This window comes from Semicossyphus pulcher, unplaced genomic scaffold (assembly GCF_022749685.1).
Source record: "Semicossyphus pulcher isolate SPU_LCO1_2020_fin unplaced genomic scaffold, fSemPul1.0.p SCAF_7, whole genome shotgun sequence".
NCBI classification, from domain to species: Eukaryota; Metazoa; Chordata; class Actinopteri; order Labriformes; family Labridae; genus Semicossyphus; species Semicossyphus pulcher.
The window spans coordinates 2,247,491-2,264,529 of NW_027211748.1; the positions used below are offsets into that span (position 1 = coordinate 2,247,491).

Sequence of the window (17,039 nt, forward strand, 5' to 3'; positions counted from 1 at the left end):
GCCCCATGTGATCCATGCATACAATTGCACAAAGCATGAGGCCACAGGCTTTTCCCCGCACTACCTGTTGTATGGCCATCACCCACATCTCCCTGTCGACCTCCTCTTTAGCCTCATAGCAGATGAAGACATTGAGACCCCAAGCAAATATGCTGAAAAATGGGCTGGAAAAATGATCGAGGCATATCGTATTGCAAATGAAAATAGCCAGCAGTCAAGCTCAAAAGGAAAGAGGTACTACGACGCAAAGGTGTGACCCTCCAGCCAGGGGACAGAGTCCTTGTATGTAACCTCAGTAAAAGGGGGGGGTCCCAGCAAGTTTAGATCCTACTGGGAATAGACTATCTACATCGTGAGAGAGCAGGTTGGGAGCAACGCCCTCTACAAAGTAAGCCCAGTGACAGGAGGTCGTCCTATACGATATCCAGGTGAATGATTTACCGATAGAGCTATCCCCGAATCTAGTCACTAACCCTCTACCCAGCTGCTGAAAAAAATCCTAGAGGAAACACTGCTTTCCCATCCGCCATTGTTGTGTTGACAGTTGTCATGAGAACGCGGACAGGTGGACCCCGGCAGGTGTCAATCAACACGGGATCTGCCATGCCAAAGATTTTCGAGTGGTTCTGAACATTTATTTTCACTCAGATTTTTGTGGATGCTTTATGACACGCTCAACTCTGATATCATATATGCATTTTTGCTATTTGAAGCTGAGTTTCCAGGGGCTTTAAACCACCGATCCAGTTGGTTTTGTTGTTTTTGTTATTTAAAATATTAAGCTAAACTTTGATGCACTGACATGTACTTTTCTATAAACAGTTGACTTTGCACCACCCTGTAATGTTATGGATCCAGGACCCTCTGTTGTGTTCAGCAGCAGCAGCAAAGGTTTTGGATTGACAGTGATTCAGACAGGCATGGTGTCATATGTCACACGTGTAAGGAAACAGTCCCGTTATGTGTGTGGGGTTGCTATGGTGAAATTAGTTGCATCAATCATCTTTATTTAAAGTTGTCAGAGCTGTCGATCCAGGCCGAGCTTTTTCAAGAGATTATTGAGGGGGAGGAAGGTCTTTATTCCACCTGGGCTGTGGTTTCTGCTGTCTTCCTGTCATAAACATTATCTGACATCTGTTCATCTGCTGGTTTTTGTTCAGGCTGCTCGCATCGTTTCTCACTGTGGGAACAAAACAGGAGCAGTAGTAGGAGGCTGAGTGAGAGAGTTTAACGTTCTTTAACTGCAACTCCCACCCGTTCTGTTTATTCACAGCTGAGAAATCATCTTGCAGAGGATGATAATGTGTTTTATCTATGTCACCACTTTTCTTGTTTATTTCTATAATCTTTTTAAATCTTTCTGTGTCTTTCTTCTGGTACCAGTGTACAGAGTTATCGTCACACTGGTCAGTGCCTCCACAGCTGAAGGAGACCTCTTCTCCAACTTTCCTGGTAAATGATATGAGTGTCCTGTTTGAGCTCTGCTGCCATGGCAACCAACGCTGTTGAGAGACAGACAGATAGATGGAGGTTAGTGTGACGATGCTGGTTCAGCCCTATCACTTAATAATGACACTTCTATTCAACAGTACATAGTTAAATAGTTAAACACATTAATGTCACTTCAAGGAGACAGGGTTGGTTTGTTGAAGGGTTAGTTTGTTGGCTCCTGATGGGCTGGAAACTCTCACCTGAACACACACAGCACAGAGCTGCAGCTGGGAGGAGAAGCATTTTGTGCAGCAGTGTTTCCTCTGGTGAACCTGAGAAGAACCAGGACGAGCTGTGAGATCAGACGAGGGCCTCGAGGTTTCTAACAGGTCCTCAGTCCTCCCATCAGCCCCTGCAGCAGGCATACCAGGCCTTGTTGATGATTGACAGCTTGTTTAAAGCTGCTGTGTGGTTTCAGAAGAGTCTGAGGTTTAAAGGGGAGAGGGGGCGGAGCCGAGTAGTTGACGGAGTTAGAATGACTACAGGTGCATAAGAAAGACGAACAATTACAAACACTGATTTTAAGAGTGAAAATATTTAATTCAAGGCAGAAACATTTATTTTGTATCTTTGATGTAGAAAGTTTAAAGTTTGTGTTCAATCTTTAAACGTCTGTTTCTGAAGAGAAGACAAAGTCAGTCAGCAGACGTGATTCATTTATTATTAAAGTTTTAATCTTTGCTTTGAAATGATTCTTTTCACAGACTTCTCTGTTTCTCTGAAGTGATTCATTGACAAGTTTCTTTGTCTCCATTTGAATCTGACAGCAGACAAAAAATCGGACTCACAATGAAGCAGAAATCAAATGTTAGCACAAACACAATCAGGCTGCTGGTGAACACAGTAACAAAGACACCGACCTGTGATAAATACTAAAGTCCAAATCCACAAAACTCACAGTCTCACATCTTATTTTGTATTCTGTTGTTCATCTCTTCATTAGAGCTTCTTGATGTTTCACTGAGTGAAATATTCAAACCAACACTCAGTCACACGGCACACTTCTGCATGTCAGCTGCATCATTTTAGACACACTGGCCCCAAAATCCTGCACCACAGATTTAGCTGTAAACCTTGATTAATTGATTGATTGAAGTTTGCCAATGAATTATATTGTTTAATTCATGTAAGATAGGCCTTCTGTCATGTTGACACTTTGTTTCTGTGAACGTATGAATAGAGCGTAGATTGAAATGTTGCTGCCTCAAGGAATTGTGGGACGTTAAGATGTCCTTTCCTCTCATAAAGGAGGGTCCAGTGTTTCCTCTGCTTCAGGAGACAGGAGAGGAAGCATTGAAGCTCCTGTCCCCAGTATTTGTAGAGTTCAAACAGCTCTTATCATGGCGGCCTCTTCAACACTTCCAGCTCGTTTCACTCAGTTAGAAACTCTGAGCAGAGAGGACTTTTCAAACGCAGCCCAGGTGTCTTTCATAGTCGAGTCATCAAGTCTTTCTTCATTTCTCTTTGTTTTTCTGTCTTTAGTCTTCAGTTCAGTCCTCAGTCTGCTCCCTGACAGATCTGATCTTTGTTTCTGTCTCATGTTTGTGTGAAGATCTTTATTACATACATTAAACTGCAATGAAAACACTCATAAAACACTAATTATCCCACTATTGCTTCCATATGTTTTAAATGTCATTTACACAAAGGACAAAACATGAACAACAAAAATACTCTAAATGTTCTTTAACACTATTTGTCAGCTACATTTTAATTTCAAGAAGAGGATTGAAACACAATTTAATTATTTTCACTATCAAATGTGTTTTTACACTTCAAATATTTTATGCTGCATAAATATTTTGGTCTAATCTGATTATGTTGTTGCAGTCTCTTTATTTAAGGTATCAATATGGACATTTATTTATTTGTATGAATATTGAATTTTGATCAAGAAAATAATATTTTCTCTGCTGCTGGGGTTCATTGTGCGATCTAAAGAAAAACTAAAGAGTTCTTGTTCACTTTCATTATTATCCAAACAGGTTGTCTTATGTCTGGAGTTATTGACTCAAATATCATAAACAAATTAACATGAGGATATTTAATTTAAATGCTGATATTACAAATAAATACACAGCTAACTGTTGTCACCAGTTGATAACAGTTGACACTTAAATAAAGTTAAACACACAAGTGACCTGTTGTAGTTTTCATTCATATATACTGATTGAGTTTCTCCTCTATAGATGTTGATATCAAAGACAAACCTGTATCTACATTTTCAGCTGTTTTCAGGACACAACCAAATGTCCTGACTGAGCGAAAACTAAATGAACCCTGATTTATGTTATAATAATATCAAAGAAGATTTTATACAACATGTATTGAATTGTCTTCATGTAGTTCCCTGCAGTTATCAGCTGGTATTACAGTGTATATAACAGTACTGCTGTCTGTTCAGTGCAGATTAAAACCTTCACACTGCCTCCCCCTAGTGTCTGCACACACACTGTTCCAAACTCTACTGCTACTTTCAATAGGACTACAACTGCTTCTACTACCATTATTATTATTAATGCTATATTACTGTTTCTAGACTCTGCCTTTCACATTTGTTTATATAGGATGTGTGTAATTATTGGCTTTATATATTCTTTTAATTTCACTTCCTGTTTTGTCTTTTGTTTCTGATTCCTGATTTCAAGTGACGTAAAAAAACAAACCCACAAATCACATATTAGATGTGAAGGAGCGAGACTATTCATCCATCTGAACCACAAAAAGTCCTATCAGACATTGATTAGGAGCAAATGGAGTTAAAATTGGTGCTGTATGCTCACATGTTCTACTTTTAGTGCAACAGTTACAATAATCAAGTCAGGATGAAACTAAGGTGTTCATTTCTGATCTGCTTTCAGGTGAAACTGCTGCAAGTGTTGTCCCCACCGTGAGCGGCACTTTGTCGTTTCCATAATATTATATTTTCTTCAGTTTGTTGTCTCTCCGACACTGTATGCTGCAGGCGTAGGAACACGTATGTGTTGCGGTCCACACAAAGACTTTTCTTACTGAAAAGTAAAACTCTGTGAATTATTCAAATATAGCATACAATCGATACCGCTATTGATTTTTAGGTGAGACGTCCTTTTGTGGACAAATGACGTGTGAAAGTGACCCTATCTGCAGAGGCATATAGCCTAGCTTACGTGCTTACGTACTGTATGTAGTACACTTACTAGTGATAAGTATCTCATACAAAGGTTTTATTGAGTCCAAAAACAGAACCACAATACAACCAGAATCTGAGCCCGGGCAATAGAGACTGAATAGGCATTCACAGAGCCTGATCTTCTGTTCCCTAAGGGCGCCCCGCCTGGTGCGGGCTCACAGATGCACAGAAACTCCCATTTTTTAATATTACATCTATTCTCTGATTATTTTTAACCGTGTCAACGAAACTGAACTTTTAGCCATTAAATGTCAAGTTTCGTGACACGGTTATTTCTGACCAGAGGTCAGAGTGAATCTCTAAAAATCAGTAAAACTAATCATTTTTTAGCATGAAGCACATTGATTTCAAACATTCCACTTGATATATGTTTCTCACACAGATTATAAGTTCTTCATTCTGATAATATATTTCACTTTCACCTTCAAGATGGTTTTACAGGCTCTAAGAATTTTTCCATCAGTAGTCAGTAATCCAGAAGGTGAGGGACGACATCTGGTACTGGTTTATTTAGATCATGCAAAAAACAATAATTATAATAATAACTTTATTTATAGAGCACTTTTCAAAAACAAGTTACACCGTGCTTTCCGATTAAAACAAGGCATATAGTGAAAGCATAATGTATACTGAGTTTGCCTGCCTGAGATCTCAAGGCAGGGAGTTCCACAGCTGTGGGGCGCGAACTGCAAAGGCCCTGTCACCTTTAGTGACCAGTGGAGATTTAGTAACCATTAATAGTGCCCAGGCTGGAGCCTGGCCACTTAAGGCTTTAAAGGAAAGCAATAAATCCTTGAAATCAATTCTCAAACTCACAGGAAGCCGAGAAGCGCAGCAAGGGCTGGTGTGATGTGGTCGCTTCTCTTGCTATATGTTAAAAGCCTTGCAGCAGCACCTTGAATCAAATGCACTCTTTGGATGTCACACTTGCTGATAGCAGAATAAAGTGCATTACAATAGTCAAGTCTGGTGGAAGTAAATGCATGGATGACCATTTCTAACTCGGCAGGGGAAAGGACACTAGGTTTTAGTTAAGACGTCATAAAGTGTATTTTGTCTTAAGTTAAGAATAAATTCACTTTGTTTAAATGTAGTTTCATGTTTGATTCCCTTTTTGTCACTGACTTTAGGCCACTTTGTCACAATTATTGTTGAACTGCAGTCATTTACTGTGTGTTTTTATCCACTAGATGTCACTGTGGTTTTAGCAGCACTGAGGGAAGAGCATCATCATGATATACCTGCACTTACTCTGACTCACCACAGGGTGGTGGTCTTTCTCTTTGATGCTTCATGTCAGCACCAGCAGCAAACACAGAAATCCACCTTCTGATGATAAAGTCATGATGGAAGAACGAATCTATTCATGGAACAACCATCTAACACTGTGAAGAGATATGTTATGTCACACATGTTTGTCTGGTGATACAGTAACAATATGATGTGATTCTTCCAACAGTTTTTATCATAAATCATGGGGCGTCATGTTATTTAAAATTCTGTGCTCACACAATCAGAGCAGGAGGCATGTGGCTCCTTCCCCAGAGACACAAGAAAATAATGATGCATTTTTATAGAATCCATCATTCATATTCAAAGACAGCTGAGGATGATTTTAAGACTTCACTTGATGTTTTTTTGTCGCTCATTTAAAGGTTTGTTTGGATTTTTTGAAGTGGGGTTGTATGAGGTACTTCTCTATAGTCAGTGTAACTTCAAAAACTCTGCACTATCCCTTTAAAGTCTGAGGGTTAATATTGTGTATTTATTCAGAGATCCTCGTGTGAATTATCTGTGCTGCTATGGTTACTGTAAATGATCAATATTCACTTTTACACTGGCCTCTACACTGCTGTCAATTTTCTTAATAACAGCTTCATCTTGTCAGCTTCATCCAAAAAATCTAATGGGCATAAATTCACATAAAACATCCCGCAATTTAAATTATTTTAGAGAACATAGGTCATTATTATTAGTTATTATAATTAAAAATGGAGAATATATAACGACATAAATGTGTGACGTCTCTGTTGAGACTAAACAAAGTGCTCTGAGTCACAGCTGAAACAACAGCCTGACCTTTGTGTGCTTAGGTTTGACAGTTATTCCCATTAAAGGAGATTTCACAAAACGAGAAGCAGAAATCATTAAATCAGCAAACAAGATGCAGTTTGTCTTTATATTTTAAATAACAGAGCTCAAAGCAGCTCCAAAATAATAGTGATGGAGGTGATACTTCATTGTGTTCAGCATTATATGTGAGGAGGTGACCTTCAGGTCGGTCGTCATTGTTGGTCTCTGCGCTACATTCAGTTAAAACTCACGGTTCAGATCACATCAAGGTTTTGATTCATACATTTTTATGCATGTAGAGCCGTGTGGCCTGATCAACTATGACCATGGATCAGCTCTGTTCAGTTACATCTGTAGCTCTGTGGACAGATTCATACAGACAACAGGAGATAGAAAAACAAGTAGAGAGAGGGAGAGGAGTCCATGAGTGTGTACAGCAGCAGATATGATTCTCTTCTCAGTGGTTATTAGACTCATAAAAAACTGTTGGCAGCTTATCAACACTTCCTCTCTTGCAGCAGACGAGCTCTGTGGGTTTCAGCTCTGCAGCCTTCTCACCGTTAACTGAGGCTTTTCACATTAAGAACACAATGACAGTTACAACATTTGAATGTGGTTGAAGAAGAAAACAAAGAATCATTCCAGGAAGTTTAGTCTGCGCTCAGTTCTCATTGTCTCAGCTTTGACCTGTGTTATTAATGTGTGAGAGAAACAGCAGAAATAATGAACTCAGAGCTGAGACACTGAAGAAGGGAGACACGTTCAGCCCCTGCAGTCTGCTCTCACACTGCTTATTAGCTCGTAGTGTGTTGGTAGAAAATAAATAATAATAATAATAAAACAGAAACAGCAGAAACAAACAAATATTGATGTTTTGTCACAGCCAACAGCGTCTCATGCTGTGTGTGTGTGTTTTTAAATGCATATTTGGCTGTTTCCTTTATGCTGCATGTATACATACATATATATATACATATATATATATGTCTGCATGAGACGCATCGGGCTTACATCTAAATATATTATGAACCCATCACCATCATTAATTCAGAGCTGTGCCTGGTGATGTGCCTTTTCATGTAATATATCATTATTCATATGTTTATTGATTATTTATATTCCCTTTTCAGATTTTTAGAACATGAAACAATTGTAATATGTTGGTGTTTCTGGAGTCCTCAGTCATCGCCTGTTTAGCTCAGCGGTTAAATCGCGTGTCATCCCCTCTCTCTCTCAGCCGACACTCTCCACTGTCCTCTCTCTCTAAATAAAGGCAGAAAAGGCCGAAAAAAGTACATTTAAAGAAACAAAAAAGGTTTTGCCCTCAAAGTGTTTTTTAAATGACCATGACTCCTCGACTATAATTTGTACAAAAATATCAACAATATGTTGCACATTTGTTATCATTGGTTAGATCAACACAACATAAAAGCAGAAGCATAAAATACGGAGACAAACATCTCTCCTTGTTGTTTCACCCCCTGAAAAAAGAAACTGCTGTATTCTTTCTCACTGTCGGTCTCATAATCTGGTTATTGTTGATGACAAAGATCATCACATCTGTCACAGTGGTCTGTCCATCTTAATCAGAGTCACCTCTGTAACCCCACTAACACACTGATCTGCTGTGAATGAGGTTGTAGCTTCAGTTTGATCAGTGTAGCAGTCTGTACTACACACGGCCGTCATTATATGGCACATAATTGTGGCATTAAGCTTTTTAAAGCCTCACTTCTATTGTCCCCTGACTTACAAACATCTTATTATGTATAAAGATTACACTATGCAGATTTTTTTTATTCTTTAAGGGCGACAGTTAAAAGGACGTTTCTCCAGCCTGACCCCAACTTGTATTATAATACAACATATATGGAGATGTGGGTTTATTTATTCATTGGCTTTACATTTATTTTTATTTTTATTGTAATATGTGAATTAATAATTATACATTTTGAATTTCTTTGCAAAGCAGTTTATGATTCTGTATTGAAACATAAAAGACGGTCTATGCAAAGTCACGACGTATACCAAAGCATTTAATCTCAAACTGTAATAATATGAAAAACATGAAGCCTTCAGCTCCACTGATGAAGCCACTAATGGTTTCAGAGCAGTTGAAGCGAACAGCTTTACATCTACACTGACACAATAGTTGAAGAGACTCAACAATGAATCAGGTGGAAATCCATACACTGACTCATTCTAAGTTTGTCTTTGTCTTATCTTTGTTGAGCTTCTTGGTCCTTGTTTAGGTGTATGCTCATGTTCATATCTACCTGTACATTTATTCTGAGCAGTGTGTGAAAATATATCGACAGCTTCGTACAACTCTTTGATTTTTCAGTCCATCAAGTGTCTGTCAACACTCAGCATTTGATATTAAAAAGAAATACAAGAACAGGTAAAACACTGAATAATACAATATATACCAGAAAGTGAACGATTATACAAATGAAGTTTATTAAGCAGAGATAATGTACACAATCAGATTAGCACTATACTACAAAATCTGCTCTTAGTAATGCAAATTTACAGTGTATCAGTAAACATGGAACAATCATTGCATATATATTCATGATTTACATTTTTAACTGATAATCAAAGTGATACATGAGATGGATTTATGAGATGATGGTGAGAAAGGGTGAGCAGAAAATAGTCAGCATGTGTGCAGTTGGTGGACGGTCACTTGTTTCTGAGGATGGTCAGCACAAAGAGTCCACAGCAGTACACCAGACTCTTCACTATCAGCAGCGTGTACAGCAGCAGGAGCAGCTTCACCTGGTACTGAGACGGGACAGAAGGGGCTGGTGGAAGTGATGGTGGAAGTGAGGTTGGAAGTGATGGTGGAAGTGATGGTGGAAGTGAGGGTGGAAGTGATGGTGGAAGTGATGGTGGAAGTGAGGGTGAGGGTCCTGGTGTTGAAAGCGTAGAACCTTCTGAAACAGGAAAGGAGTTATACAAAATGTCAGCTCTCTGCTCCTCTCCTCTCTCTGACATCATCACCAAATGAAGCTGAATCAGTGCTAAACACAGTCACCAAGCCTTCATTACCTGTTTCTGTTTGCACCTCCACCTTGCCGCCCTCGTGCTGCACGTAGCAGCGGTATTTATACGAGCTGATCTCTTGCTGATGGATGGACAAGATGGAGGCAGTACATCCAGACTCTCTGAGCTTCAGCAGCCGTCCGTCAGCAGAGGGCAGCTCCTCCAGACGTCCATTCTCCTTTTGTCTTTTCCAGGAGAACTGGACCAGAGGAGGAAACATGGCTGAGGCCACACACAGCAGGGAGCTCTTCCCCTCCAGGTGGGCTCTGGGTGCTGCCGGGTACACGCTCACCACGGGCTTCACCACCTGCTCATCTGAAGTTTGATCGAGCAACAAGCAGCACACACACATTCACAATCACAATCAGGTTTATTGCCAAGTAAACGTTTACACATACAAGGAAAACAATGAAGATAGAAACAGAATAAAAAGTACAAAGCTAGTAAACAGCAGTATTGTTACTGTCAAGGATCTTAAAGAAAAGATCAAATAAACAATACAAATATGAAAAACAATATTATATAAAATATGTGTATTCACACAGTCACCAGCAGCTTCCAGCACTGCATTCAGTCTGATCCTGAAAACTACATGGACTGTGGTCTCTAAATCACGCATCAACACAGCTCCAATTTTAGATCATGAACTGTATTAATCTCTTAGCAAACACATTTATTATTTAATGTCACATATGGTATATGTGAAACACAAGCATGATAATAGTAATTAGTCATTATTACAATATATCAACATGTTGTACACGTACTTTGCTCTAAGCATCAATATTCTTTAAGATTTTCAAATTAAAACATTTATATAAAACATTACTAAAATATGATTATTAAAAATGAAAGAACATTTTATTAAAAATAAAATGTTTAAGGTATCAAATAATGACAAAATGCAATTTAATATATTCATGAAATGTATTTTCTGAGAATTTAAACATTTCTTTCTGTAATAGTGATATTGTGCTCATTATTATTAGTTACATATTGACCTTGACAGAAAACATTATGATCATTTCACTAACATTAAATATTTACAGGTTAATACTAAAGAAACAAATCAATACAACAATCATTTCATAATGATTTTTATTAACAGTATTTTAATTATGTTATGAAATGTGAATAAAGTTTACTGTGATTTTTAATATGAAATAAAGTTTTAAATGATTCCCGAGCAGAGTTTTAAACATAAAATCACGTTAAGATTATAATGTCTGTAAAAGTATTGATATTTTAACATTTGTGCCTTTCTTTGTGAAGCTATAGAAATATATAAGCGAGAAAAAGTGTGGTAGTTTTATTTTTGGACATATAAATACCAGAATGATTGAATAATTTTTTACAACATATTTCAAGATATGAGCTGATTTTTTTTGTTACCAAAGAACAGTAGTTGCTGAATAACAGAGAACATTAAACAGTGATATCTGTAACATTGCTTATATCAGACTCAGACTATGAACCAGTTTTTTTGGCTGCAGAATAAAGAACATCCTGAGCTGTTCAGTCACATTATAACATCTTTTCACAGGTTAGGAACATTTTTAGTCACAATAGCTGCATGGCTGCAGAAAATATCCACCAATTATACACATTTAACATGGAATGTCTTAAGCAACAAAAACGAATTAAAAACACATTTCAGACTTGTTCAATAAACAACTGAAGACAATAAATGTTTATTCTTACCTGTAACAAACAGTCTCGTTCCAGAGCCAAAGATGTAGTAGTAGCTGCTGCCTCCCCACACAGTGAAAACAACTGATACAAAAACCTGTGTGCTGCTGAACAAATTGTGAACCAGGATCAGATTACAGCTCATGTCTTCCTCTGATGTTCATGTCGACATGAATGTCTCTTCTTTGATATTTTCCTAGCAGTGTTCCTCTATTGATGCTAATGTCTGTTGGTCCACTTCTTTAGTCCACATGGATTGGACTGGAGCCAAAGGATGGATGAATCGATTCATATGAAACGTTGTACAGACGTTCTTGGTCTCCTGAGGATGAAATGAATCACCTTGTTGATTCTGACGTTTCATGTAGCGCCACCTTCAGTTGGAGCATGAGGATGAACTGAGCATTCATTTTCCATGGTGTTATTTTGTTATTTTGTCTTTTCTTTTATTGCACGTCTTGTTTATGGATCTAATGATGCTGCATGTTGTGTTGGACACATTGTAAAGTCTCTATGGGCCAATGTATGATTTGTAATATTGACCGTGTAAATTAAACCACTAGAAAGTTTACTTTACCTGTCAGTCAGGCTCAGCTGTATTTTGTGTTTAGTATTAAGCTTTTCCTAATAATATTCTCTATGATATAGACTCTTAGCTGAAGGGAATATAACATGTAAACATGATGAGCACAGTTAGTGCAGAAACAGTATGGTGCAAATGTGCACAAAGATTTAGAACGTTGTTTGCTTTCCCCTGCCATCACTGAGAGGACAGCAGTCTGCCGCTGAACATCTCCCTCTGCCTGGTGAATGTGCTGTGCAGAGGGTGGTGGGCGTTGTCCAGGATGGATTCATCCAGGGACCTTCTCTCTGCCAAGGTCACCAGGGAGTCCAGCTCTGTGCCCACTACAGAGCCCTCCCTCACCAGTCTGTCCAGCCGTGCAGCGTCCCTCTTCTTGCTGCTTCCTCCCCAACACACCACAGCATAGAAGAGAACACTGGCCACCACAGACTGGTAAAACATCAGCAGCAGCTTCTTGCAGATGTTGAAGGACCCCAGCCTTCTCAGAAAGTACAGACGGCTCTGCCCTTTCTTCTGAAGACTGTCCATGTTAGCTGTCCAGTCCAGTCTGTCGTCCAGCTGAAGCCCCAGATACTTGTAGGTCCTGACCACCTCCACATCGACCCCCTCGATGGACACTGGTTGTATGTGTGGCCTGTCCACCACCATTTCCTTGGTCTTGGAGGTGTTCAGCTGCAGATGGTTCGACTTAGACCACCTCACGAAGTCCTCTACCAGGCTCCTGTACTCCCCCTCCTGTCCATTCCTGACACAGCCGACAATCACAGTGTCGTCTCAGTATTTCTGCAAGTGGCAGAGCTCAGAGTTGTGCTGGATCAGTCAGAGGTGTAGAGGGTAAACAAGACCACCCCCTGTGGTGTTCCAGTGCTGCTGACCACAGAGTCAGATGTGCAGCCTTTCAGCCTGACGTACTGTGGTCTCTCTGTCAGGTAGTCTGTAATCCATCTCAACAGATGTGAGTCCACCCTCATCTCTGTCAGCTTGTCTCTCAGGAGTAAGGGCTGGATGGTATTAAAGGCGCTGGAAAGATCAAAGAACATGACTCTCACCGCGCCACTGCCCTTGTCTAGGTGAAAGTGAGCCCCCGAGCTTCCTCCTGTATTCCTCCTTTGCCTCTCTCAGTCGGACCTTGAGCTCCCCCTGCACGTGCTTCAGCTCTTCCCGGTCTCCCTCTTTGAATGCCCTCTTTTTCCTGTATAGCTGTATATATGCAGGGGTGCACATAACTTTTTTAGTGAGTTACTCAGGTGAGTACCAGGAGATAGTGTTTGGTACTCACCCTGTGGTCTTAATAAGTACAGTCTTCCCCACTGTCCTCCTCAGTGTTGCCCCCACTGTCCTCTGCTTCAGTTTCCTGCATGGTAGATGATAAAGATGCTGCAGCTGCATCTCCCTGTCCCTGGCTGAGCCTCCGATTAGCTGTCCATCCATAGGTCAACAGCTAGCTTTGGGTCAAATGTCTCTGTGGTTTTTTTTGACGGGTGAATGTGCACCAGGGCTGAGAGACGAGCATGTGACAGACGAGATCTGTACTTGGTTTTTATTATGTTGAGATGTGAGAATCCCCTCTCACAAGCTGCACTGCTTAAAGGCAGTGTAAGAGACAGTTTAACCACCTTGTTGATGTTGGAGTACACATCTGGGTTACTTGTATTTACTATTCGAACCAAGTCATGCACAGAGCAGGCTCACAAGTGTTTTCCTGCCTGCTTTAAGTGCATCCATTCTCTCACAGTGGTGTCTCTGTCAAGTTGCAAGGTGACCTCATATTTCTGAAGAATGCTGCAAACTGTTGTGTTGAAAAATATTACACAGAGCTTGCCGTTGTTCTTCATTCAGCCTGTCTCGCCATCTGGCAAGCGGGCGATTGGATATTTCTTCTTGGCTAGCTTGTTTATTAGCAATGGCTTGCGCTACATTCACATGCTCTTTGCTCTTTTCATGTTTGTCAAATAAAGGATGATTGAAATTCTTTGAGCCTTTATTTGCCTGTCTCTATCCTGCATCTCCTTCTATCCCATTCTCGGCCCATCCAGTCGAGGCAGATGGCTGTTCAACATGAGTCTGGTTCTGCTCGAGGTTTCTGCCTGTTAAAAGGAAGTTTTTCTGCCAATGTGCCGAATTGCTAAGTGCTACTCATGGTGGATTCATGTTGGGCCTCTCTTTAAATAACTTAACAAAGAGTCGGTCTAGACCTGCTCTTTCTGTAAAGTGTCTCGAGATAACCCTGGTTATGATTTGGCGCTATACAAATAAAATTTGATTGATTGATTGATTGATAAAACTCACCTGTTCTGTCTGCTATATGTGGATTTGAGCGGCAAATCTTGCACCACATTTCAGTGCGCTCATTATTAGCTTCAAGCCACGGCACATCTTGGAGCCACTTTTCAGAAAAAACCCTTTCGTTCGCCAGCGGCTTGGTATGCTTTTTCTTTGTTGGTGGTGAAACACCAAAGAAGCTGCTTAAAGTCTGTCTTTTTTTTGACAACTCTCACAGTGGGCTCCTCCGATGGGCTTGACACGTGCAGACGAGATGTGTGTTATTTTTAACCTGACTGTCAGGTACGCAAAGGCGCGTTGTGACACAAGTAACGTTACGCCTCAGTGATTTTTGTCTTGCGTGCGTACCTGCGTACCAGTTATGTGCACCCCTGTATATATGTATAATATGTATTCATATTTGTTTTCTCATTGCATCAGTCTGTGTGACAGCCACTGGGAAAGCTACTGGCACAACTAATGAGCAGTCCTAATGACTAACTTTGATTACACAGAACATCCCTCCCACCCCCAAGTGAAAATCTAGTATGAAACATCACCAACATGTCCATGTGGTGCTTTTATTCTACATGCTGAGGACATTTCTGAAGCCATGTAAAAAGACAACAGTCATGGCTGAGCATTTTGGCTTTGAAACCAAAGTCTGTCAAAAGCAGAGATTCAGACAGGCATGGGGTCATACGTCACATGTGTAAGGAACCAATCCTGTGCAGGGGGTGAATTGAGCTGCATCGAGGGAAATGTTTCACCTTTCAGCATTGAGAGGGAGGAAGGACTTTATTCCAGCAGCACAACAAAGCACAAGATTTTTTATCTTTTAAATGGATAATAAACTACATAAACACTATTAGGGACTGGACTACTAAAAAGGTCGAGGTTCTCATTGTTGCCAGAGACAAGTTTGTCCCCATAATAATACAAAGCACTGGGCCTCTCTCCTCTGCAGCTCACTCTAAGCTCAGCATCATTTGACAGACATGTAAAGCAGCTAAAAGGATCATGTTTTTACCATTTACTAAATATTAGTGAACTCAGATCTGTAGTTTCACCTGTCGAGCTTGAGATGCTCACACACGCTCTCATCCCTCATTGACTACTGTAACGCTCTCTTCACCTCACTCAGCATGTCCGCCCTCAATCGCCTACAGTCAATACAGAATGCTGCCGTGACACTTCTCACAAGATCCAACAAACGGTTTGGCAGAAGTCATCCACCCATACTCTTCAGACCGTTCTCTTAGGTCCAACACACTTTCCACGAACACGCCTTAAGACTCGTGGTGATTGTGCTTTTGAGACCGTAGCACCAAACCTCTGGAATGCCCTGCCTATAGCTGTTCGCTCTGCTGACTCTGTTGAGTCTTTCAAAAACCAGTTAAAGAGTATCTGTTTGTACAGGCATTCAGGTAGCTTTGTTTTTCACCCAGTCTACTTATGGTAAATGTTCTGTGTATTTTATTGTGTTCCCTATTTTACCTTCTTATTGCAGCGTCTGTCTTCAACTGATTTTGTTTCTGCTTCTATGTTTTTATTGTATTTATTCTTGTGAAGCACTTTGTGACTTCTGTCTGAGAAAAGTGGATCAATAAAATGTACTTAATTACTTACTTACAAAAAATCTGTAAGTATTATTTTTTATGAAATATTTTATTTTATTTTTTCATCTGGAGTCTGTTTCATTTAGTTCTGACTGAATGTATTACTTTGTACTTTGTATTACTTTTTTTTGTCTTTATTTTGTGTGTTTCTGATTTTGTCCTGATTTGTCGTCACTGTGGGAACAACAATAAACCTGCTGGAATATCTGAGAATATAAATAAAGACATGATAATGAATATAATTCTGACACAAGTAAAAAAGTGAACTCAGTTTGTTCTGTTTGTAATGGAGGTGAACTATGTGAACCTGGGCTGTGGTTTCTGCTGTCTTCCTGTCACGAACATTATCTGACATCTGTTCATCTCCTGGTTTTTGTTCAGGCTGCTCGCATCATTTCTCACTGTGGGAACATAACAGGAGCAGTAGTAGGAGGCTGAATGAGAGAGTTTAACCTTCTGGATCTGCAACTCCCAGCCGTTCTGTTTATTCACAGCTGAGAAATCATTTTGCTGAGGATGATTGTACCTTTTATCTATTGCACCACTAGTCCTGCTAATATGTAGAATAACTCTGAATGTTTCTGTGTCCTTCTTCTGGTACCAGAACACATATTCATAATAACACTGGTCAGTGCCTCCACAGCTGAAGGAGACTTCTTCTCCAACTTTCCTGGTCAATGATAAACTGTCCTGTTTGAGCTCTGCTGCCATGGCAACCAGCGCTGTGGAGAGACAGATAGATGGAGGTTAGTGTGACGGTGCTTGTTCAGCCCTGACACTTGATAATGACACTTATATTCAACAGTACATAGTTAAATAGTTAAACACATTAATGTCACTTCAAGGAGACAGGGTTGGATTGTTGGCTCCTGATTGGCTGGAAACACTCACCTGAACACACACAGCACAGAGCTGCAGCTGGGAGGAGAAGCATTTTGTGCAGCAGTGTTTCCTCTGGTGAACCTGAGAAGAACCAGGACGAGCTGTGAGATCAGACGAGGGCCTCGTGGTTTCTAACAGGTCCTCAGTCCTCCCATCAGCCCCTGCAGCAGGGAGATCAGGCCTTGTTGATGATTGACAGCTTGTTTAAAGCTGCTGTGTG

General features: G+C 40.1%; 1 protein-coding gene and 1 pseudogene across 1 annotated transcript; both read right to left on the reverse strand.

Annotated features, from left to right (window-relative positions):
* The window catches only part of LOC138612196 (immunoglobulin lambda-1 light chain-like), a 29,953-nt pseudogene extending 28,219 nt beyond the window's left edge, over positions 1 to 1,734 (reverse strand).
* Positions 1,735 to 9,380: 7,646 nt separating this feature from the next.
* Positions 9,381 to 16,871, reverse strand: LOC138612132 (immunoglobulin lambda-1 light chain-like). Its single transcript, XM_069685446.1, has 6 exons — positions 16,829 to 16,871; positions 16,349 to 16,659; positions 12,337 to 12,341; positions 11,486 to 11,529; positions 9,791 to 10,099; positions 9,381 to 9,675 (listed from the first exon to the last, which is right to left on the reverse strand). The coding sequence occupies exons 1-6, from the start codon at positions 16,869 to 16,871 to the stop codon at positions 9,422 to 9,424; spliced, it is 966 nt and encodes a 321-aa protein (XP_069541547.1). The 3' UTR covers positions 9,381 to 9,421.
* Positions 16,872 to 17,039: the final 168 nt, after the last annotated feature.